A 26,178-nucleotide genomic window follows, 5' to 3' on the forward strand; every position below is an offset into this window, starting at 1 on the left:
GAATGCGAGAAAGAAATGTAAAAAATTCTTCCTGCTTAAGTGCTTCCCACACGATGTGAAAGTGTACCTTTAAAGAATAAAGCAATGGCTCATGACATCAAAAACATTTATTTTAAATACAGTAGGCGTGGCACAAATCTGTACTTCCATTTAATTGTGCATGTACTGCTAATACCTCTTCATCCACAGTAAAGTACAGATTTTCTCCCCGCATCTAAATATTGTTCAATTTGGAATTGCATACCTTTTAGTCTCGATCACTAAACTGTATCCGAATGGAGAATGCGTAATAATATTTGGAAATACTGTTTCTACTCGGTCAAAGAAAATCGCCTTAGGCTTCGGAGATCTTTCATAGAAAGCACGGCTCTCTAAATGGATATCATTACAATCCCAGTGTCGCTGAATTTGGTAATTATACATTGCCACGCTCCGATTTAGCTTTGACGTGACGAGGTCTAAAAGAAGATCTGTACCAGTTATACCATTCTCCGATAGTTGGAACAATTGAGTCTTCCCGACTGCCCGTGAATCACTCTGGTGCAGATGGTTTGGCTTGTTGTTTTCGATGGAAATGTAAATCGGAACGGAGAATTCGTGCCGGTTATTCAAGATTTGCGTAAAGTGTTGGATTTCCCCTAGCGTTGGAATACTATTCGCCATCGTAATTTTGAAGAATGTACGAGAGAATCTGACACAGTATCGGCAGAACGCGAGAAACTGAGTTATTTCAATCGAATCACTACCAAAAAAATAATTAAAGCAAGGACTACATTAGTCATCCCAAAAGTTATCAACATATTTATTAGCATTTTCAATTACTGCTCGGCTCGGGTAATTAGTTTGGAAAAGTATTAAAGACAACTGCTTAAAAATAAAACTTTTGAAAATTTGGAACTCAACAAACGTAGATTGAAAAGCTCCCTACCATTTTATTAAGTTGACTTTGTGGCTACCATTTATCTTCGGAGAAATCTTCGGATAAATTTCCCGAGCCGAGAGGTGATTGAAAGCATGTTGATTTTATCAATTTGGATGAGTTATCCAGTCCTACGATAGTGTTGATGGAGAGTGAGCGATTTTTGCGATGAGTATTTCTAGCCGTTCGTTCTTTTTGAGTAAGTGATTGAAATCGTAGTTCCAATTAATTATAATTTCTTCATCTTGGTTTAGAAGTCTTGGCTTCGAGGATATGATATCCGAGTCGTGGAAAACAATTTAATCCGTACCCAGAAGATATTGCGTATTTATCTCCGACCAGGGTGAAGTCTTCTTCGGTGATGTCCGGCTGTGGCCAATACGCCTGAGGGAATATGTAAAATCTGGTCAAACAATTCCATTTCCTTTGTTGCGTGGTTATGCTAAATTTAAACGGTCTAAGGTTAACCTCTCGATCAAATTGAGATCGGTTTAGAGGTTTATCATATGTGACTGGTAGGGAGCCATTTAATTGTAAAAAATGGAAAGCTAGTGTGTTCATGGCGGGATACTGTACACGGATGAATTCATGGCGGGACAGAAGTATGGGAAATTCAACTGGTGGGATGTGGATATTTTGATAGTTGATTATGTGGAGGACGCAGGTTTGGAAAATGTTCAGATATTGGGGTAAATTGGTAATTTGGCTGTTCATGAGAATCATGCTTAGATAAATACAAGCGTGAGTTACTTGTGTCAAATAATTTGTGATAGGGTTTTAAATTTCTGGTTAGTTGCGTATGACGCTAGTATATATTCTTATTTTACATAAACTGTTTTTGCAATATTTTTGTAGTGTAGCTTTAAACAATCAGGGTAACCTCCTATTTATTGCGCATCAAAATATCTTACGGCTAGTCCAATGACTTCTGGACTTATAACTTATTCAGATGTTACTTGTTGTTTGGCGAATCGCATAAAGGTTAATATTCTTAAGTGGAAATATCAACATGCGATGGTTTGGTTCGTGTTAAGCTATTTACTTGAATTGTGTATGTATGTATGTATTGTGTGAGGAGGATTCCTGCCCATTGTGGCAGGAATCCAGCCTCGCAGGTCACCATTTGGACCTGGGCAAATACCTCGCTTTACTTACTTATTTACTCTTAGAAATCCTGCGTTAATCTAGACATGAATGTCTAGAAGTCACGCTACGTGGTTTGTCGACTGGGAAGACCCAGATTGTGATGCCTTTTGGATATATTGCAGGACTAGGTGAGTGTATGTTAAGCGTACCAGGGTTTTATTTCATGTCCCAACTTGCGTCAGTCACACCCACCCAAAGGAATCACGACTACTAAAACTGCCGCAAGCAAACTCTCGCCAGAATTCCAATTTTTATCCAATCTTGATTAGGTATATTTAAATTTTTCTGGTCCTAAATAGGTACATAGTACATGTATATGTACAGTGGGTTGCCAAAAGTATTGGTGGTCAATTTTGTGCTCGGTACCGTGCACGATATTTTTGCTAAGGGATAACCACGGACTAATTTTAAAGGCATTTTTTACAACCAAATAAATGGACAAGAAAATAGTTCAAACAGAATTTGAAAATCTTACCCCGTTCGGGGGAAACTGAGAAAAAACTTCAAAAACGGCATAAAAAATTGTGACAAAAGTATTGGTGGTGGTATATTTTTTATATCTACAAGCCTTACACATTTGAATTATTAGTCGCAACTTTAGTACCATACTCTTGTATGTTCATTACACTGAAAATTTATTAAATATGGCCTAAATAGGCCAGTTGTACATCGCAGGGAGTATTGTACTAAAGTTGCGACTATTAATTCAAATGTGTAAGGCCTGTAGATATAAAAAATATACCACCACCAATACTTTTGTCACAATTTTTTATGCCGTTTTTGAAGTTTTTTCTCAATTTCCCCCGAACGGGGTAAGATTTTCAAATTCTGTTTGAACTATTTTCTTGTCCATTTATTTGGTTGTAAAAAATGCCTTTAGAATTAGTCCGTGGTTATCCCTTAGCAAAAATATCGTACACGGTACCGAGCACAAAATTGACCACCAATACTTTTGGCAACCCACTGTATGTCAATGCGCTATGAATCATCTATTAAAGAAACTTCGCAAAATTCCAGAGTAGCATTAACCTGATAAACACGGGAATTTACTCTGGCTTTTGGAACATATATTTTACTTAATATCCCTAAAATTATGGCTGGATTTAGTGTTCCTTAGGGTAAAATTATTTCGAAGAGTGAATTTTTTCTCAAACTTTTGAAACTATTTATTTTCAAGACCGTGAAACAATTATACATACATATGCAATTTCAAATATAGTGTGTTAATTTTTCTTATGAATTAATAAATATTTGGCCAACTCCTTAGGTATTAGCTTTAGAAGTATGTACATAGATATGAAATTAATCATTCATAAGTATGCATGTATTATTCATTAATAATATTAATTTTCATTAATCATATTAATTTAATATGATGAATGGAAATTTACAGACTTTCCCGTTAATAAATTCCCACTGTATCGAGACATTGAAACCATCCTGTAATGATCTTGCAAGTATGTATATATGTAAAACAAACGTGAACAGTCACGCTGATACTGACATCAACGCAGAAATCGTATGTCCCACTATCACATACTGATACGTACTTTTGGTCGAATTCCGCACAAAATACAGTTCATATCCGAACACACCAGAATAAATCCGGACTGCTTTCTCCGCCCTTAACTTTCTCTTCAAATACTTGACATCCTTACTCAACCCCAATGCCCTTCCCCACTTTCTCTGTAAAACCACGGCCCCTTCATACACCGCAATCATCATGGGCATCATGATATGAATAAAAGTCGGGATGACCACCCCCAGCACGGGGAACGTCAAATAAAGCGGCATCGGGATCACGTCGTACATTTTCAAGGTGGCAAAATTTATCGAAATACAACCCACAAATCCGGAAAACATCACTGTAGCGACGCAAACTGAGATCGGGTCGTGCATTATGTTCAAAATGCTGCGGAGCGTGTCGTATTTTTGCAGAATATGGGAGGAAATATGTTTCCCCAGAAATATTTGAGGAGCGGATTTTTGTAGCCAGGAAATTATGGAGAGGATCAGATGCGCTCCGACGATCAGACCGCAAAAGGAGTTTGAGCAGTAGCGGAAAAATTCGAGCCAGGCGAATACAATGAAGAGGAGGCGAAAGGACAAAATTATTAGATTTGTAGAGATCTCGGAGGAATCTGTGAAAAGTATTTGCAAAAATAGGAAGATAGGATCCATTTCTGTTCGGAGCAGGAAAATCGTGATGAAATAGGGGTAAATAGCGCAGAGGAGGACATGGTTGTTTAAAGAGATTCCGATAAAGTCGAATTGTTTTGGGAGTGGAGATATCCAGGATTCTGGGGAAAATATAAAGATGTGATTGATGATTTGTACGAATTTAAGAAATACTTAAGAGATTGAGTAGCGGTATGTCATTGTTTTTGTAATTTCAATTGCTTATGATAATTACAAAAAATTACTTTCGAGCAACCTCTACATACGCTTATTTGAGGTATTAATGACCGCATTTAAAACTTGATAACATCGTTAATTATGCGTGTCATTTTAACTTCAAAAATGCTGACAGCTTTGGATTAGTATTCTCAAACTTACGAATTTATCAAATTTTTAATTTGCTGGATCATTTAAGGAACTTTTGATAAGAGATTATGTAAGGATTTTTTGTGGTTGTGCTAGCAATTTTAATTACAAGTGTATTTATTGTAGGCGATCCATTTACCGTAAAACCTCTATTTATAGCCCTATTCTAATTATAGGCGGTCTCCAAATATAGCCGGGTCCGGAGACCAAGATTTCAAAATTTTAGCCGGGTCCCTATTTATGGCCGGGTCTCTAATTATGACCTGTCTTATCAGCTCTGTCCCCGTTCACAGCCCCTTAAAAAATGCTGTACATTCACGAATGAGGTAAAAATGTACAAAACTTTTGGCCAAGAATGCATTTAATAATGACAAAAAGACGTTTTATAATATTAAAAATTAGCCCGGAACAAAATTTAGCCGGGTCTCTAATTATGGCCGGTCTCTAATTGTAGCCGGGTCTGTGACCCCCAGTTTTGGATTTTAGCCCCGGCTATAAATAGAGTATTTGCGGTACATTAAAAATAAAAATCACAAAAATATTGAGGTTGAGCAGGACTCATTTTTTGTGATTGTGATCGTAATTTGGATTGTAGATGGATCAGCTACTTACTTACAATTATATTTACAATCAGAAAGAGCACGCTCTAACTACCTTGGTTCAACCTCTCCAATATCAAGCACACCAGAATTAAAATAATTTTACCAACCCAGTGTTAACCTCGTATTCAGGTCGTGAAGATGATTGAATGCCGAGACTAGTCTCACCCCCAGCGAGGAGATTAGTACGATTGCCATTAAGCATCCGTATCCACTCATCAACACAATAATTCCAAGCACCATCAAATTTGTTAATGGAATTGACACAAGTCCGAAGAGTTGTGCCAAGATGATGGTAATACTGGGTAGAAATAGTGCTATGAAAAGTGTCATGTTGGAAATAATCCAAAATTTTAGTTTCGTCAGGGGAACGTCATTATAAATCAATTTGCCGTCAGTGCCGCTAAAATCGACAGGATTGATCCAAAGGTATGCAGAAAACGTGTGAGATCGTGCTAGAGCTTTCCACATTAGTGGGGTGACGACCACCATTTTGAAAAATGAGGTTTTACCCGAGAGGAATATTTTGCCTTAAAATGTTTGGTCTTTTACCCTTTAAATTGACATCTAAAAAAGTCCATTTATTTGTCTACCTCACGTGGAGCGTTTGATTGGAAAATAACTCCGAAACTCCTGGATAGCTTTACTTTTGCAGAAGTGTATGCATGTATACAAAATTATGCCCCACTCCTCATCTAATTAAATAAGACATCCCTTTTCATGTTGATCAAAATCCAAACGTAAATAAAATAATTGTGAGCATTTGACTAAATACAAATAGATAACTACGCCTTATACATATATACATACATATATGTCATCATATGTACTTAGGTATGAACAGGACGCAAAATTTGTGGTAAATAAGTATGATGACGATAAGACCGATTTAAATTATTTATGCACTTGATTTTTGTGTATCCGGTTCTGCTGTGTGTGTAAATATGAGACTTCTTATTCCTTGTCGGTACATACAGCCAATGATAAAATTCTCTTTTACGTGTTCTTAATTTGTAAACGTTTCGTTTGAACGTAAACATTAATGAGGTGACCCACAACAAAACTTGGGCATAAATATTTAGTAGTCTCCACGTGCCATGCTTTCTACTTTTCTAGAACTTCAAAAATCCTAACAAATCCTTACATACTTGCCTCCAAAGTACTTAAATATTTACTACATTAGCGAAACAATCAGATAATACATATACTACAAAAACTAGGCGATGTCATTCTACTATTCATGCGTAAGCAAACATGAATGAATAAAAAGTTCAAACATTTCATAGTACACAAATATGTATTAAAATTGATACAAATGCAATGAAACTTGGAATAACTTTCTCCCCGATTGATCATAGTTTGTAACTGGTGAATTTTCATTACCAAAATGGTGTACTACATATATTACTACATATACGGTCATGTCCGTCATTACCGTGCCGGCGTATCTGGTGGTGGTGAGGAGGTGGTGGTGAGGAGTGGTGGTGGTGGTGAGTAATGATTCAGCACCATTTTGTTAATAGTGTATACATATATGCACATCCATCGATTAATTAGGTGTTAAGTACGAGAAAATGATATTAGAAAGGTATAACACGTGTAATAAAATGTTACAATTTACTTCACATTTTGTAAACATGTATTAAATTTTTCACCCATATTTAACAAATTAGGCGAAATAAAATGCCTGAAATTAAGTACATTTTTATCATTTAACTCCAAAACACAGGTTTCAAAATTACATCTTTATAATCCACGATACACGGCTAAAATTGAAATTATTTATAAATAACACGCAAAGTGATAACGATAAAAGAGCAGCAAAAATTATCGTATTCAATTCGGTTCTGCGATTCCGGAGGGGAATCTCGCTTAGTTTGAATCGCGCAGCGAGACAGCTTCGCTTCTTAAGGGCAGAGTCGCCAGTCTCACATTGCCCCGTTTTAACAGACATCCGCCAATTTTGCTTTTTAGCCTTCACTTGCATCACAGCTCCGATCTCGTGATCTTCGTTGATCATACTGATGGGAGCCCGTCCATTTGGAGCGTTCCAGTCCAACACGACCCCATCGAGGAGTTCCAGCGTGGGGCAAAGTTTGACCATATAGTCCAACTCGACGCCGTCTTCGTTGTCGCTCCACGAGGGCAAGATGATACTCAAAGGTTGAAATCGGATCAGCTAAAGACACAAATAAGGTCATGCTTAAATTTTGAACTGATTGAACACGTGGGTGGTTACGAAAAGGGGGCATATATTACGAGATTGTATCGCAAAATAATTTGACATAAATCTTTCAAAATTATTTTAAATACCAGTTTCGGAAACGAGCAAGTTTGCAAGTGATTTGCTTGCTTATCTTTTATGCTAAAGTTATGCCTATGCGAACTCATGAATACGCCTAATATACGACGGTTGTTTATTAAAATTTCCAGCCAAATGTCTAGTTAATAAATCCAAATGAGTATTTACCTTGCCACCCTTCCAAAGCCTGGTTTCGTCCCTGGTCTTCTCTCCCTCGTGGGTCGGGTGCGTCCTAATGGATGGTTTCCAAATTGTAACAGAATCTCCATCTGGTCCTTTAATCTCCTCAATATTCATGGACGTTGGACCGCGTGCTAAAAAATATGTAAGTATATATGTACAATAGTTTAACAAACTGAAGGTATGTATTCACAGCTGTTTTCGTTTCCATAGTTTCGTAAAATGTTAAGTATACGAAGAAAAGAAATGTACCAAAATTCGGGAAATGGCACCCCTAAAATGCGAGTTGAGTGATTTTTCAAAAAATCTTATACCACGCTTATACATAAATTCTCGTTACCGTCGTAACCGATTTAACGATACGAAGGATTAGAGGAATTATTAATAATATTAATAATTCCTCTAAGGATAATCCTTATTGAGAACTTAGTTAAACTCGTATTTTTAAATTAATAAGTTAATTATGTGACTCAGTTAACTTTCACTCACCTCCACTTTTTGATCGGATGACAAATCGCGGATCGTCCCACTCTTGTACGAGGACAAAGTTTAGGGATAACTCCTTTCCTTTTGTTATATTTGCTTCCACCTGGATCATGCTTATCGAAACCTGGGTGGAATTATTAGGCGGCGAGCTAGCATTATAGCCAGCCCAATGAGTCGCGTTCCACGTGACGCCATCACTGCTGATCCGAACCTCTGGTTGCATTGGTCGGAAGTAATGCAGAACGATGAAGGTTACGAGGACGACTTTTAGGACATTAATTTTGATGTCATTTTCACTCCACTTGGGAGGAGGAGTTGGAAACGCCGACATGTCAAATTTCTGCGATCGATCGAACGAAGAGTTGAAGTTTAGTGGAAATAATTCGGTTACGATTACATATAACTAGAAAGTAAAGCTGTATGAATGAATCTAACTTTGTCACGGACTTGTTATAAATTTCTCATGAACTAGTAATAACCTGGTTATAAGCTGGTTATAGCATTATACCTACAGATATTTGCTTTCTGGTGATAATCGTAACCGAATTGTGTTTAGAGTTGCGTTGGTTTGTAAATCGTACGGGAAGTTAGTAGAATTGGAAACTTAGTATTTTTATAGAATTTCGGAATATGCAAAATTTGTTGGATATTTATTTTTTAGCAGAACTGCGTTAAAATTGCTACATGCATGGAACGCGAATGGGTTAAGACTGGCCAGAAAAGTGGGCATACATACCCTTTTTAGCCCTTTAAGTTACCAGTGCAATGAACCCTTTACTCGGGTGTACAGGGTTTCGCCATTGTGCATATGTAAATATGAAAGTGGTTTTTATGTTTGGCAAAAGTATTACTACAATACATATTGTTGACAAAAAACGACATCGTTTTACTTAACAGGGTGCAAAATGAAAAATGCCAAGTTTTGACCAGTTTAGAAATTCGAGGATTTTATTTCATTAAAAAGTTCAATCATGTCCATGTGTTACGTAAATTCACAATCATTTCTCAATGCAAGCAGTGTGGTATTTTCTACTTACCCTTTGTGCCCGTTAGCCCCGCAATTCTGCTTTATCCACATAAAATCATAAGAATTTCCCTTAACCCACATACACAATAGGACACTGTATTCATTTATGCATCCAAAACGCAACCCTGGGCAATCCGTCTACAACTATATATGTATTTGCTTTGTTAGGTACCTTTCATTCTGCTCGATAGAAAAATATGCACTTAAATCCATACAAATATGAAATAGGTTCTTTCCTTAAAGGATTAAATGAGTTTAAAGGTTGTAACCCATTTAATTTGTGTGCATGTACATTGTAGGCAAATATCTGTATTATTTTATAAGTATGTTTGTATGTGTGCAGAGCAAAAAGGCAGGCAGTACCTTTTTGTCTTCCTGTTTGCCTTTTTGCCCCACAAAAATGGTTGCGTTTTTGCTAATTGGGGCTAGATGAGACGAAAACTCTGTGATAAAATTAAAGTCAAAGTTATTCATGCGATCTTTATACTTTTCCCAAATATTATCTTCAGCCCAAAATTTAATTAACTAAGCTGATGACGATGTAGAAACAACCCTGGAAATATCTAGGGAAAAGTATTCGACTAATCTGAAGTATTGATTAAAGCCAAAACCTCCCAATACAATTTGAAAATCAATAAGTATTTTCTGTAATTTCTTTAATACGTTACAAACCACATGAAATCCGGTTCTATCGTCAAAAATCGAGGAAAAAGGCATCAAAAAGGAAAAAGGGCATTGAAAAAGGCATCAAAAAGGCAAAAGTGCATTGAAAAAGGCAAAAAGGCATGAACAAATATATAGCAAGAAGGCTCCCTTTTTGCACACACTGGTGTGTACATAAATACATTATGAAAGGCTGAACTTTCCGTATTTTATTTATGTTGGCGAACCCAACCCAGCATGACACACACAATGCCTTTTTATATGTATGAGCATAAGTACCTGTCACTAAAGGTACATTTTATTCTTAGCCCGTCTGGAACCCATTGATTTAAAGGTTCATGTGTGGTTCGCCAAGAAGTAATAACGATCGGTCAATGGCTTAAGGGCCGTTCATAAATTATGTAACGTGACTGGGGTGAAAAGAGGGAATGACATTGTGCCTACGTAACACATGTTAATGGGGAAGGGGAGGGGGAGGTATAGAAAGTCGCGATTTTTTAAGCTACGTAATTAATGGACGGCCCCGTACCACGGGATCCATTAATACTCTTAAATAATACGACTTTGAAACGTCTATCCAACCCCACAAACTATTTTTACATCGACTGACAATGTGGGTCAAACATAGCCTATTTTCACACCTTATTTATGTATATCATTCATTGTAACGGCCCATCTTGCTGCTCATATATCTATTATTCGTACATGTATGTAGATATGTGACACATTATTCGGAGTGGTTTTTGTACACAAAATTCTAAACGTGGTGTATAGAAGCCATTCATGCAAAAATTACAGGTGCCAGGATGACAACAACAATTCTTAAACACGTTCTTAAACACATACATATGCCTTTGTTTCCATGTTAAGCCTATTACTCCGGACGGGTTTTTCATGCGAAGCGGCAGGTCCTTTGCTCTGTATTAAATTACAATTTTTTCGGGATTACTGAAATTTCAGTAGAAAGGATGTATATGTTCCAACTTCGGGTGTTGCTTCAAAATAATTACACAATTTTACCTACGTTTCCTTTTCTAGCTTTTGCGAAACTTTCTCACGTGAAAAATCGTGCTGAATATTAGTTTTAAGTCCACCCCAAAAATATGACATGTGTTAATTGGTATGGCCGTATTCTTGACACCTACTTGAATTCATACGTATCAGTGTGCACATACCTTTCTTAAGATTAAAGATATGCTGAGACTTTAAATCCATTATTTGTTCCCACTAATATTTTGTAATTGGTTTTTGCACATGCAATTATTGCATTTGTTTAAATAAGAGAGAAAACACTTTGAAATTTGTGTTATAAAAAATAATGATTTCTAATTGAAATCTAATTCTAATTGAATTAATCCATTGAGAATAAAATATTACCGTATTGATTTTTGACAAAATTAATATTTTGTTAGTAGGTTTATGTACATGTTTACTGATAAAATTTCACAATTTGTATAACTAAAAGTTTGTTTGTCATTCACAATTATTTTGCGGACAACTGACCGTTTTTAAAAAAAAATGTAGATTAAACATGATATTTTTGTATTGCGCATGAGTTCGTATCATCTACCCATGTTAAGTAAACCCCTCTCTCCCCTATCCTACAATATTAACGTTTATGAATGTCTCAACTATCACTGATAAGTACATACAAAAGGTTCACAAAGGAATAACTGATGAAGCATGCAGTCTGCATGAATATAATCAATTTAATCACCTGATGATAAGAAATTATTGATTTTTACCATACATTAATGCACAAATCACTGACCTGATGAATGATTTTCTGGTTTTGCCATCAAAAACCCATGGGCCGAGATGCTTTAAGTTGTCGAACCAGTGTACAAAGACCATTAAAAAATAAGCTGATTCACGAAATCATCACTTTTGCCCGTTGGTTTCCACAATTTTTACTAACGTTCTTAACCCATTCGGACCCATTTGTGAAGGTGTCTGTCTACGGCATATTTCTGAGCATGATGGACAGACCAGGTACACAATAGCATTCATAATTTGTGTATCTAACAAAACCACCCATTAAAATAAGATAAGCTCATTTTCCACAATTTCCAGAGGTTCACGTGAACAAGGAAATCGAGAAGGAAGATAATATACCCCTGGAAGTGCCCCCTTATGAGGAAAATATTGCCTCAGTCGTCAACAATCATCTCGTAACTTGAAAAAAATGCACCTAGAAATTTTACAAGGCAATCGTAACCGATATGTAGTTTTTGACAACGTGTTCAAATTTTAAAAAATAGTCAAGCATAAATTAAAAAATTACACAAATCTCCTAATAATTGTAGATCTTATCAACCATATTGGCCTTCCTGGACGTCCCATGCCTTAAGGCTTGTCGTCTCGTAAGTAAATCCTGGTCATACGAGGCAACCCCCAAACTAAGCAGGAAAGCCGTTACACGACTTGATCTACGCAAACCACACCTTCCCGACTATCCATTTGTTTGCCAAAATATTCGCGTCGTAGTTGACGCGTCCCCGAAGGATGCAAACCTGTCCGTTTTCTTAAACCGGTTTGGACCTCAAATTGCGAAATTAACTATATACTCCGCCCTAAACTTGAGAATGTGGGTGCAGCACGCGCCAAATTTGACATCCCTCCAACTACAGAGGGTCGACTGGGGACAATTTTTTCCAAAAGATGAACCTCCATTTAGTCAAATTAAGGATTTAAGTTTTTGCACGGCAACTTCCTCACATTCCCGGCCAGCCCCTATTTCTGACCAGGTGATTCATTATTTCCCGTCTTTGCATTCCCTCTCCCTTCAGGACGATGATTGGACGAGCGGGGGAACATTTGTGGAAGAAATGTTGCAAGGTGGCGCCCTCCAGGGAGAAATTTGGTCGCCATACTTGCATAAGCTTGAAATCTCGTCACGCCGGGGTGCATGCATGAAATTAAAGTTGTTTCTGAATTTACGGAGGAAATGGAAAACCTTGAGAATGGGTGGGGTTCTTTTGGAGGGTGGCCGGGATGTAGAAAAATTTCAAAAATTTCTACACCGGAATAAGGAAACTTTACAAGAGCTTGAGTTCCAGATTCGGTGCAGCGAAAAAATTCAGACATGCCTGGTGCTCCCAAATCTACCAAAATTGAGAAGATTGGAGATTCAATTTTTTCAAGGGTCGCCAAAAATCGAAAAGTTTCTGTACTCTCAAAAATTTCCAGTGTTGGAGCACATCAGTTACGAACATGGGGAAGAAGGCTGTCGCCACTGTCTGCAAATTTTCTTGGGTGACGAAACCCAGGTTTGTAAGACGGTGAAAACATTAACCGTCAAACTGCATGGGCTCAATGTTGCGGAAGAGTTGCCAAATTTGGCAAAATTGTTCCCGATGAGTGTCGTCCTTGGTTAAATGTTTTATTATCGGAATTGTTATATAAACACATATTTGCTTCGCTTAATAAGGTTTCTGGAATAAAAAAATTATTTCTGATGAACTTATTGATATTAGAAACCTTTAAGGGTGTAGTTTGTTTATAAGGTAATCTGTAATTTAACTTCATCGACAATGGGACTCCGCTGGTGATTCAAGACTTCTGTATGAACCAAACCCTCAATCTGATACGACTCAGTCAGTTCTGGTAGAGTGGCAGGACGAAGAAATATTTAAATTGACATTGACGTTTAACTAAGGACGTTGTAGTATATAAATATGTAGTGCGACGCATGCATCCATAAATTGCATTCACTAATACTTGTTTTCGAAACTATTTTTTGCACATACCTATTTATTAATAACACATGAAAGAAAACATTTTAAAGTTTGTGTGGTAAAAAATAAAAAATAACGACTTTGATTGTGACAAACTGAAGGTAAAAAATACTTGTTTCGAATAAGCGAAATATTTACAGACCTACTCACGTCAATTTATTGGACAACTCATGTCATCCTATTGTATTAATGCTTGTCACGGTTTGCGTTTTACCTTTCTTTTTAACCACTTACATGTCCGAACCAATTCAAAAATCCGTCACTGCACGGGATACATACGTAAATACATCTGTATACATTTGCCTACATCACTATTGAAGTAGATATAGCGAATCGACATAAATACTGCGAATAATTTATGCATTTACATTTATCAAGCACGTCAAACTTAACTTGTTCGATATGAAAATTTGTCACTTGATGATAATAAGAGGTGTCCTTCATCTTCTCAGCGAATTTTAACTTGAAATCAGTTAACTATTTTCCAGTATAATAGGACAGGCAATTTCTTTAGTTTTGCTGAACATTCACTTTTATGTTTAAACCATTTCTAGAAACCGCAGAACTCAGAGTTTTTAAGTTTAGCAAAATTTCGGAATATTTTAAAGGTTTCGACACTCACAATTTATCTACCATAATAAGGAAAGTGGTAGGTTTTAGATTTAGTGCAATTTTTTTATACTCCATAGAATGCATCTTCAGCTCATTACGTACTCTTTGTTTCTACCCATGGTCCAATCCAATCATTATCCTATTACTCCCACCTTCGTATCCAACCTTCCTGAAATTTTGTCAATTTTCTCCTCCTGTACTACAGTGCTTGATATACAAGACTCAGTCCGTCTTTTACCTCCAGTCTTTCATCACCCCGTCATCTTTGTAAGTATACCGGTCGCTAGTCCTGCTACATACGGGGAACGTGATACACAAAAAGGTTCCTTCATTTCGAGAAAAACCCCAGGAAAATTCTGTTACGCCTTCGTCTTTATCCTTCCTGACTTTGCAAATCCCTCCAAAACGGCGGAAATGTCGCGCGTAAAGACAATTCTACAATCCTTTGACTTTTTTGCTCCGTTCGTTTTGAAAACCTTTGTTACACAGTATTTCATCTGGGTGACTAATTTTCCAATAGAATTAGACATCTCGCAATCATCTAGTTCGCTGGGTGGATATGCTGAACACCAAGGAAATCTCATACCATTTTGTAACGGGGGTAACTTAATTTTTTTCTATTTAAATCATTACTTTGCTCCAATCACGGAATCACTTTTACCAGAACGGGTTATCATTAGTTGCCCACCGTTTTCTGACTGTTTTGTAAAAATCGACTCTATGACAAAAATAATTTCCGATTTAAACAAATTCTTTTGGGTTTATTCCGGCTGGTGGAATTTGAAGGAATTTCCACCCCGTGTTGAGTATCCTAAGGTCCAGTTGGCAAAAATTAATCCACACCGAATTACAAATTTAACCTCGTTCCCAGACTTTATCGCGCTTTGGTTGTTTGACGGAATTGAAAATCTGACCCTACTTAATCGACGCCCAATTTATACATTTGCCTCAAGTCGAATCCTAATGTACGATGACTATACTGGAAGCCACGCAATTGATGTCCTCTTTGTGGAGAGGAAAATGTTAAACTTTCTCTCGTGTTATGCCGTTGGGAGACAAATCTCCACGTTTGGCGCGTTAATAAGCCCATTTGATGCGACTTCTTGGCTGGCTCTGGCGCTTAGTCTGATTTTGGTAACCATTTTCTTGGGAAGATTGATTACATTAGGGGGAAACAAAGTCGATTTCTCATTCGGTCCCTTGGTTACTTTTGGAGTTATGGTGGAAAGTTCGACTTTGTCTGGAATCGAATTCAGTTTGCTTGGAAAACGAGGAAATGTAGGATTTCGATTAGTCCTACTTGTCTGGATTCTGTCTGTCGGAACGGTGCTTACGAATTGGTACAAATCCTACTTTACATTTGAAATGATTGTCCCGTTTGAAATAACCGCGCCGTGGCGTAGTATCATCGACATAGAAGGATTTCGACTGTACGCGGGACCATTGTCACTGTTGGAAGAGGGATTCCAATTAACTCGAGAAGGCGAAAACAATATGTTTTACGTAGGTCTGCGACACGAATTACTCTCAGCAATGGAATACAAAGGATCCTCTAAGAAATTTAGGGACTACGCGAGAATTGCCGAAGTGTGGTTGAATGGGACGTTTGATGAAGAATTCGCTTTTAAGCCAGTATCGGATCGTTTAATCCTTCCGTTGTTTGAACCGGAAAAATTTGTATACAATGTGGCCAAATGTGACAGTAAAATCGCGTTCATCGATAGGATAGAGAATGTGGAGAAACTTGTACTAGTTTTAAATGAGTACTACCGCCACAATATGGATGTGGATAAAACGAGAAAGTATTTTAAAAAGGGTGACTCCAACGAGGAAAGATTTCTTTCTACCCCCATTGGTTGGGAGATGGTCTCGTTGAGGTCGAATTTTGTGTATGAAAGGTTAAAAATTGCGTTCTCTTCGGGAATATATTTCTACTGGAGGGGTTGGTTTGATAGGATCCGATCGGGAAGAGATTCATACAACTTGACGAACCAAGCTGATAAAAAGTATGATCTGGCGGATGTTGAGTTGCACTCGAAGATGTCGACAGCCTTCTACATTTGTGGAATATTTTTGGGCTTATCATGTGCTGTACTGGGAGTGGAAATTTCTATAAAATATTGGGTGAGCAAATCGAGAAGATTAGACACATATTGAAAATCGGTACTTCAATTGTATACAGTACACTCTAAATAAAATTGAGTATAATTCACTCAAGGTTGAGAAAAAAAAGATGACACAACCAAAAAGGAAAATTTGTCCGACCGTTCTTCGAAGTTTATGCAAAGTTGTGCAAATTTTGCTCAACCTTGAATAAATTTTACCTGTTGGTTCTGTCATCCTCATTTAACCCAACCTTGAGTAAATTTTACTCATTTTTGTTTAGAGTCCACTGCATGTAGACTGTATTTAGTACAAACTCTATAAAAAGCGTACATACATACATGTACATACTAAAAGGGTGACTAGAAGGGTGAAAAGTAGACTCTTAAAGGTTAATTTTAATGCACAGACAATAATAATCAAATTAAACGAAGTTATCCATTTTCCCCAAAATCATACATAGAATCTTATAAATCACGTATTGCAATCCCATGATTTTAGGCAGTGTGGTGTGATTTATCACACCCTGCTTATATAACGTTTTCACTACAGGAAATACTTACCCGCACAATAACAGGATTACTTATCACTAATTCATGTCCGGTAAATACATAATTAAACGGCTGCTATTGTTTCGCTGGAGGAAATTAGTAAAATGCACGCAACTATTATTCCATTGTTTAAACATATGTACATTTGTACATATTATATACTATACATCGACGGTTTCGTCCTAATTTGCCCAATTCGCAATTAACCCTTTGTCCGTGTGCATATCCTAAAAAGTAACGGGTTTGAAATGAAACTTTTTTCCCTTCGCCTGATTACAATTTCGCTCGGATTTATTTTTGTGGGGAGGATGGCAAGTTTTTTTTAGAAAAAGGCTACATTACCAGTTAATTTAGTCCAGTTTTTGGGGGAAATGTCAAAAATTCGTAGCAATTAATATGCATAAAAAAATACATAGTTATGAATATGAAGTCCAAAGTAGTCAGGATAGTTAGACTCTTATAGATACTATTGCGCTTTTGAAAGGTAAATTCATTGTGAATTCAATATCAAGTAAACTGTACCGAATCCAGAGTAAGTAATTCATAGATTAAGTCATCAAAATGGTGGGTGATTCTGTGCAGCCTTGTCTCACTCTGTAACATGAGTTAAATAAATACGATTTCGACAGGGAAATGATGGGTGGCTGATCTAGAAATCCACGACTTTTTGATGATGTAATATATGGAGGTTTCTTACTAAGGGTTTATCCTTACTTACAATGCAAGTCTTTTACGTGTACAACTCAGATCTGGTTGGGACCAATTTTATTTTGTTCCCTACAAAAAATAAGCATACCGTATTTTTTCATTTTTCATAATGCGCTAATTTGAGCGCGAGGCGCGAATTTTGAAACATTTTTCAGCCAAAACCTCGGTTTTTTTAAATTCCGTAAATTTTCGAATTTTAGCGCGAATTCAAAAATTCGAAAACATGTCTCTTCAGAATGATTTACTTGACTTATGAAAAATCTAGTTATCTCGAAATTTGAATTTCAAAATTTTTTGCCAGTTTTTGAAATTCATTAAAATTATAAACTCTTTTAAATTTTTACTTTTTTCAAAAACTAATGTATTTTGATTTTTTATAAGCCAAGTAAATCAATCTGAAGAGACATGTTTTCGAATTTTTGGATTCGCGCTAAAATTCGAAAATTTACGGAATTTTTAAAAAGCGAGGTTTTGGCTGAAAAATGTTTTAAAATTCGCGCCTCGCGCTCAAATTAGCGCATTATGAAAAATGAAAAAATACGCGTATGCTAATTTTTTGTGGTGAACAAAATAAAATTGGTCCCAACCAGATCTGAGTTGTACACCTAAAAGACTTGCATTGTTAGTATGGTTTACATATTATCAAATTTATTCTGCATTTATACTTCAAAAGAATTACATTATTTTTTAAGTGTGTGCATACATAGTGCTGCAAAATTCTTCCGTCCGTAGTAAATTTCCTTGCAAAGGTTTTCCCAGAAAAAAAGATCGCAATCTTGACCTTCATAAGTAATAAATAAATTCATCTTCACCTAGAAATCTTAAATTTCCACATAGGAATGCTGCAGTCCTCTTTCAGGATCCTGCAAAATGACGGGTGACTGCTGCCCCGATCTGGTTTGCTTCGGTGGAAAGGACTATTCATCCTGTGTACGTCTCCCTGAACAAAAACCGGGTCCGCCAGATCTGTATCCACGCATGAAATTATGCGGCGGCGCGGGGGATGTTTGTTCAAGTGGGGGCGACTGCTGCGACGGGATGATGTGCCAGGTAGGAGCGAAATTCATGTTGTGCGTCGCCCAAGGGAAATCACCAGGACCAGATATCCCACGGACCAAGATTTGCTCACATAATGGCGAAGGATGCCCAGACGACTCGACGTGCTGCAGTGGGAAATGTAGTGCAGCGTATGTTTGTGAATCAGCCTCCAGCCAAGGAGCACAAGGTATTATTTAAAGTATATATTTATCAAGTTCCACTAATCAAAACTTCTAAAAGCTATTTAATTCTTAACTCTGCGTTCTAAAATTCTAAAATTCTAAAATTTACTCAAATTTGTTTGGTGACCATGTACATAAATTTGAGATGAAACAACTGTTTGGATAAAATTTACCAAACGAAGGTTAAAGTCGATCCAACGTTGCATAGATAATTTTCGCTTACCCTTAGGGACATTTTGCACAACTAGTTATGTCATCGCAAATTTTACTCGAGTTTATTTAAAGCGTGCACTCTAAAAAATATTGGAAAAGTCGAAATTTAATATTCATAAAACTTCATGAAATCCATCGTCACGTTGAACTGGTTAAAGGTAAAGCTTACATTGGATTTAGTACAGTTTACTTAATGTAAAATTAAGGATGCATTAACTGCTCGAAAGGGTAGCATTATTTTTAAAAGTGTTCAAGATTGTAATATTTTCTAATGTCTTGCAAAAAGGGGACGACGCGTCAAAAACTGGGGGCCAATCCACAGATCAAGGTATAGATCAACAAGTTGTCAACGTAGGATTTGATTCTGACACACCCATCACTGGAGAAGTTTCTGGAAGTACGGATGTTCTTGGTGATGCAGGTGAGGTAAATGTGGGAGTGGGAAATTCCGACATGGGAGGACAAGACAAAGGAAGCGAAACAAATTCAGGCGGTAGTGTGGTTGCAGATGAAACCAATTTGGATTAAGATTTGAGATCATACGGATAATCTAATTGAATGTGAAATAATAAGTTCGGAATAAATACAATTTTGTAGTGAAATTTCAAAATCGAAATACCTCCTCAAAACCTGTTTATTCCACATTTTCACCATCCTGTTTCTCATTTGTGTGTTACTAACTAAAATTTACGTATGTCACGTCTGACTCATTATATACCTCGAGGAACCAAGGAAACGTAAGAAATTTAAGGAGCAATTTGCTTGTAAAATGATTCGAAAATTTTGAACACAAGGTTACACATTTTAATTCAATTAAAGAAATTTCACTAGCCGAAAACGTGCTGTAAACATTTCAATAATAATTTCACACAAATTTACATATCTTCGTAATTTAAACAATTTTATTTCACCCAAGAAAAATACAATTTAGATAATCCATGCTTTTATAACTATGGTAAACTAATTTTTGTAACCAATAACATCATCCATATTTCAAATCTGTTACTAATTTAATCAACTTCAATTTTTCCAATGCAGGAATAAAAATTTCAGGAGGACGTCAGGGGTGTCAATTATTTCCAAAAATTCCAAAGTTTTCTGAATACCTCAGCAAAACTAGAGGTCCCAACTGCCCCGGTATCCTTCTCCCCTGCAACGCTCAGTCCACCAATGTGTTCGATAAATCCCGCCCAACCAAATCCCACCGTGCACTCGGCCGTTGATTCATGTTCGCAGACAAGCTTTCCCGTGTCGAACAAATACCCGGGTGGGCATCGATACACGGTTTGTGATCCATCGATACACATAATGTACAGGGTGCAGTTTCCCTGATATGGAATGACAGCCGCGCCTTGGTCGGGACATTGGAGGGTGGGCGCTTCCGTCGTTGTGGTTGTTGTTCGGGGAGAGGCTGACCCGCAATCGACATCCGCCGCCTGATTGCACTCCGATAAGGACGGGTCAAAGAGCATGCCATCCGGACAAGTGGCGGGTGGCTCTTGTCGAACCCCGTTGACGCAGAGGTAGTACAACTCACAGAATTCTGAGAGAGAAAAATCAGAATTTTAAACTTTCAAACTTACTGTGGCACACATTTTCATCAGTACGTATACACACGCACTAGCTCAATTTATGTTACAGTATTAAATAAAATTTTAATTTCGCGGGCAAAGGTTTCACAGAAATTTTAAAACATACGATTTATCAGAACACTACATAAACTTCATTACTTCCTCCTCTACGTGAGTTATTTTACCAAAATCTGAGACTTCCTAAGTTTTTTATGCATGCGCATTGTTTATGTTGACAGGAAATTAGAATTTTGCGGATAAAGTAAAGAATTTGGGTATCTGAAGAAACAATAATCAATAAATTTTCACCTGGATGAGCAATTTTAGCGATCCCGCTCCCTGGACAGACGCCAGGTGGGAGTTGTGTCGTGGTTGATGGTCCAGCGGTATCTTCCGTTTCTGGCGCTTCCTCAGTCGTCGTGTGGGGCGTGGTAGTTGTGAAAGGGGCCTCCGTTTCTGGGGTTTCTTCTTCCACAGTCGATGGAGGTCCTGAATAGGTGGTGGATGTGGGTGCGGCAGTTGTGGGTGCGGTCGTTATAGGTTCGGCGGTTGTGGTGGGTTGTTCCGTTGTAGTGGGTAAACTCTCCGTTACAGGTTGCGTCGTACCGGTTGGAGGTCTGTTCATAGGAATAAAACAGGGTAGGGGGATGTCCATAAATTATGTCATGGGAAGGAGGGTAAAAATTTTTGGTACAGGTCAATTTTCATTAGATGTGAAATGGAAGTGAAAGTCTTTTGCGTGACATAATTTATGGACGTTCCTTCAGGAAAAGAATAGAGAAACTGACTTTATTTCCCTCAATCGCTGTTATAGATTCAGGACAAAAAATGTCTTACATTGCGTCTACCACACCCACTATAATGGGTTTGGCAGAAAACAATAAAAAATTTCCGGTTTTTACTCGTCTAAATACCAATAAAAAATACAATTTTGGAAATTTGTACTCCCAGATATACATTTGTACATAAGATAATTTTATGGTTTTTGTCAAATACGATTATTTGACGTTCTTGGTTTCGATTTTATTTCAAATTTGTACACTAATAATTGGTAACAATGGAAAGCTATTGTTCAAAGTATGCTAAATAATCTATTTTAATTTTATATTTTTATATACCTTGTCCCACCCACGCATTCTGGCACCTCACTCTGACGATCGCAAGTTTCTAGGATGGGGTTCCAATAAAGTTCTGATGGACACGTGCTGACAATGGGGTTCCCATTGTTACAAATGTAAAACAAGGTGCAATTATGATGTGACCACGTGTCCTGGCCGGGTGGGCAGATTCCTTCTTGGGACTAATGTAAGTTTAAATTGATAAGAATGACACCATTAGTAAATTCATGGATGCAAACAAAATTATACTTTCTTAAAATGAGATTTGCCAAAATTTCTAAATTTCTTAGCAATAATTAGTATTCCACGTATACTAAAATTAGTTATGAGGATTACGAGATTTTGTAAGATTTTGTCGTCAAAAGTCATGTTAAAGCGGCTAAATTTGACGAAAGTTGACCACTTGTTTTTTCTTCGTAAGCTATTTTACCATACAAAGGAGACGAATAGATAATAAAAAACTCTAGGAAAACCTAAATTTAAACAGAAAACATCGACCAATCACAGCTCAGAAATATTCTGTACTTTAAGATTTCTCTTTAGCAGGGACATTGATATGTTTTACTTTTCGTTGAATACAGTTGACAAAAAATCAATCTCACCTTTGCCCCAATTACAGCTATGGTTAAGTAGACACACAACTTTGCAAAAATTTGCATGATGAAGCGACACGATTCTTCAGCTAGGAGGTCAGAATGTGGAGTACGAGTTTGTCTCAAAACCTGGATAAAATGCGTCGCAGCCTAACCTTACTCTACACTCGAAACGATTACAATTTAACTTTTAATGATACAGATACACGAGGAATGTCATATATCATCTCTGATACGGGTCAACCCGAGCGACACAGGGGTGAGGATATATGTATATGTACGCAGCAGCGAGATCGGCCATGAATTCAACCCGGGTATAATTAGTTAAAGTTCGGTAGATAAGTTAAGGTCAGGGAACGTACATATATTACGTTTATAAAAACAGCGATTTTTAAATAGACCACAACCCACCTGTTCCGTATACTACATACATACATGGTGATAACGGTTAAGCTTAATAAGAGTAAGGAAAGTGATCTAAAACTTCCACCCATCATTTAATATGTATTTAAGAGTTTTGTGATAAGTCGACAACGGGGTATGTTTGTTTAGGCGTCAACCAGCACCTAGCCAGCCCAGCTGCATTTCATGCAATCTGGTACAACAAATGAAATTGCACGAAATGCAATTTATGTATGAACTGGTAAAGAAATGAATGATGCGAGAAATTAAAACAATATGCATGCGCCATCTAGTGCTTAAAGCTTTGTACTGTACTAAATTATACAGAGTGTCCGATAAATGCCACTTACAGTTACATATTTCCTGCATTTCTTACACCCGTGCAAAAAATCACACTACAAACATAATTTCTTGAAGTATCTATCTAATGTTTAACATGTGATGCACATTGTGGCCGCTAAATTGCGTTGTAATACAGCCCCAGTCAAACATGCAATGCCATAAATGCTGACTGGGAAGGAAATAGGTACCGGTGGCATTGACGTACGTACATTTGTAGATTAACGAGTGCATTTTAATTAAATTAATCAATCTATGTCAATGTGATCAACAAGTTTGTGTGTAAAGTACGAAATTGATAATTGACGTAAGTCTTCAGTAATTTCCAGAAACTCGATCACATTTAAATAATCAAAAAAAATATGAATTGATGTTATATAGTAATGCTAATCGATGATAACCACCTAGACAAAAACGAACAGCAAAAGTATAAATAACCGATGTGAACTAAAAATAAGTATCTGCATGTGATTATTTATAGATGTATTTAAATGGTAAATTCACGTGGACCTTCCGGCCACAAATGGTACCGGAAAATGTAACCCCATTTTTCATAAAGGGTAGTGCTAGCCATTCTTTATTAATGCCTCGATTATTAATTAACTATACGCACAAATGTTGTTCCCTTATCTCCATAATAAATATGTATCACGCTGATAACGACAAAACAATAAATTCCACGCTCGCGTGTAATTGTGTACAATTGATCACAACAACTCTTCTTTTCACGAATACGTCCAATTATACAAATATTATTTTAATATAGTTGTTACTTTCCGCAATTGGCATATGAATTTGTAATTACGTATGCATCACGGCGGGCGGAAGGAATAATTTTTGCTCAATTTGTCCATCTTTTCCAAATGTGTACAGTATGCAAATAATTGTCCATCTGGGATGAATTGAAATGTTTATGTACATATATGGTGTGTAGGCTGCTGTTTAACGAATAAAGTTTTAAAGTGTCTAATCTATTGTCTCTTTTGCATCAGTCTAATCTCTCTCCATGGCAACATATGTATGCATACCAGGGGTTTATGCATCGTCTGTGGCGTGGTGGCCTCTTCGGCGGCGTCCATATGAATAACTAGACGTATCTATGTAGATATACGAAAAAGGCAGCAATTGAAACATACTGGTACATAGTCTGAAATATGCCATATTTCTTGGAGAAAGTATATTTTCGTGTAACTATTTCTTCCTCGTCCACTTGAGATGAAGTTAGAACTAGAAGATGAGTTAGCCGATGCAAATTAAACCATTTATAAATAACTTTTTTTACTTCAACTTTCGGATATGGAATTTCACGAGTTTTAAATACGAGAACGAATTTTGCAAGTTTACAACTTGACCAGCGCCACGCGTATTAATAAATACACTCTAAATAAATTTGATTAAAATTTACTCAAGGTTGAGTAAAATTTGCGATGATACAACTGGTTGAGTAAAATTTACACTATGAAAGTTAGAATTTATCCAACATTGTAGAATTTTAGCTCAATCTTGAGTAAATTTTACCTTGCAAATTAAATTTTGCACAACCCGTTGTGTCATCGCAAATTTTACTCAACTTTATTTGGAGTGTATGTATATTGTTAAACAAAAGTTTACCTAATTTCCACTGAAGCCACTTACGCGGTGTCATGTAATTGCGTTGTAATAAATATTAAATTCTACCCTGTTAAAAATGTTATCAAGTCAGATACATACTCTGTGCTGGTATAGATTTAGGCATAGCTTCCTCCCTGATGACAGTTTGTTTCCAAGTGGTAAATTTTCATTGCCACAACGGTATGTGCGCATAAATACTTCAATTCTATCAGGTAAAGCCCGCATTGCTCAGGGTCATGATGATTCAACACAATTTTACTACTTAAAAGTGTACTCAATTTGTCAGGAGTGTAGTTGGGGTATTAATTACTAACTACGATTGTACACAAAATTGTGTAGATGTTAATCCAAACCGCGTAAACCAACACCAAATTTTTTCCAATGCATCGTAACCAACGCTACCGCAAACAAATGTTCATGCAAAATTTTGTCTTGTAGATTCATTTCCGAACTTCCGCATCGCCGGTAGATGTTTAGTTGGTTTTTTTAGAATTACTTGTATTGAACCCAATGTGCCCATTACGTATTTATCAATTCTAACGTATATTTTTTGGGAAACCTATGTATATAAATATTTGCTCGAACAAAGAATAACACAAACAATAAAATATATGTGTACCTTTCTGACCCGGAAATCCTGTACTTATACCGTGTCCCAGGGTAGGTTAGACAATGATCCATGACCTGTGAAATTTGACCTGATTAAAATATTTTTATAAAACCTTTGGGGTGGTGTAGGTGGGAATCCTACCAACCAGTTTTTGTACCGGAGGATTTTTCTTAATCCATTCCTAGCCACCAATCCGAATTTCCGAAACAACCCTCAAATTTGCGATTTTCACTCGCTTTCCAAATGATCTGGCTGATTTTTCGCCGTTAGCGTTTGAATTCTTCCAGCTTTTCTGCATTGGAGTTTAGGTTAGAGTATGTTGTTTTGCAAAAGGCATAAAACTTTTCGATTGGTTACAACTGAGGGACATTTGAGGGGTAATCTTTTTAAAGCACAAAATCGACTCCTTGAGCCCCGAAGTACGCGGTTCAAATTTTGCCGTAATAGGTGGTTAGAGGTCCGGAAAAAATCAAATTTCATTCCGATTATGAAGTTTCCTTATCCAGAGCTGTGACCGATTCAAAAACTCGTTTTTGTTAACTTTTGTATTTATGGTACCTTTTCAAATATAAGCTGGCAAAATGTTGCCAAAACTGCCAGGCCGTAGCCAAACTAGGAATTTCACAAGGAATTTGGTTTTCACTTCAAACTCACGTTGATATTCCACTTCCGAGGGGTTGGCGGAGCGAAAAAATTTCAATCCCGCAGTCTCTGAGGAGGGGAGCTTGTGAGGTTGATAATAACAGATCCTGATGCCCTTTGCATATGTGGTAGGGACCTATGAGTGTACTAAAACCCTGAAGTGGCTTGACTCCTTGGCCAGATTTTCCCCCGCCACACCCACTCAAAAATGCCCAAAAACGCTTTCACTCCAGTTTTCACTCACTCAAACCCACGCTAAAAATCCAATTTTACTCGGATTTT

At 37.0% G+C, this 26,178-nt stretch overlaps 2 protein-coding genes and 1 long non-coding RNA gene across 5 annotated transcripts; all 3 read right to left on the minus strand.

Moving 5' to 3' along the window:
• Positions 1–6,868: 6,868 nt before the first annotated feature.
• On the minus strand, positions 6,869–8,877 carry LOC118437162. 2 transcript variants are annotated; one of them, XM_035855995.1, is made up of 4 exons: positions 8,758–8,877; positions 8,180–8,516; positions 7,679–7,824; positions 6,869–7,387 (listed from the first exon to the last, which is right to left on the minus strand). In XM_035855995.1, exons 2-4 carry the CDS (start codon positions 8,505–8,507, stop codon positions 6,947–6,949), a joined length of 915 nt encoding a protein of 304 aa, XP_035711888.1. In that variant the 5' UTR covers positions 8,508–8,516; positions 8,758–8,877; the 3' UTR covers positions 6,869–6,946. The 2 variants fall into 2 exon arrangements, with proteins under 2 accessions (XP_035711888.1, XP_035711889.1); XM_035855996.1 differs by lacking the exon at positions 8,758–8,877 and having other exon boundaries at positions 8,180–8,585.
• An 11,015-nt stretch (positions 8,878–19,892) lies between these two features.
• On the minus strand, positions 19,893–22,447 carry LOC110855287 (probable endochitinase). Its single transcript, XM_022103707.2, has 4 exons — positions 22,302–22,447; positions 21,700–21,881; positions 20,891–21,198; positions 19,893–20,553 (listed from the first exon to the last, which is right to left on the minus strand). Exons 1-4 carry the CDS (start codon positions 22,356–22,358, stop codon positions 20,084–20,086), a joined length of 1,017 nt encoding a protein of 338 aa, XP_021959399.1. The 5' UTR covers positions 22,359–22,447; the 3' UTR covers positions 19,893–20,083.
• Positions 22,448–24,714: 2,267 nt separating this feature from the next.
• Positions 24,715–26,004, minus strand: LOC118437200. Of its 2 annotated transcripts, XR_004835940.1 has the most exons (4): positions 25,909–26,004; positions 25,396–25,762; positions 25,264–25,328; positions 24,715–25,203 (listed from the first exon to the last, which is right to left on the minus strand). It is a non-coding gene; the product is annotated as an uncharacterized LOC118437200 (long non-coding RNA). The 2 variants fall into 2 exon arrangements; XR_004835939.1 differs by having other exon boundaries at positions 25,396–25,954.
• Between the last annotated feature and the right edge of the window lie 174 nt (positions 26,005–26,178).

The sequence above is a fragment of the Folsomia candida genome, unplaced genomic scaffold, assembly GCF_002217175.1.
Source record: "Folsomia candida strain VU population unplaced genomic scaffold, ASM221717v1 Fcan01_Sc012, whole genome shotgun sequence".
Classification (NCBI taxonomy): domain Eukaryota; kingdom Metazoa; phylum Arthropoda; class Collembola; order Entomobryomorpha; family Isotomidae; genus Folsomia; species Folsomia candida.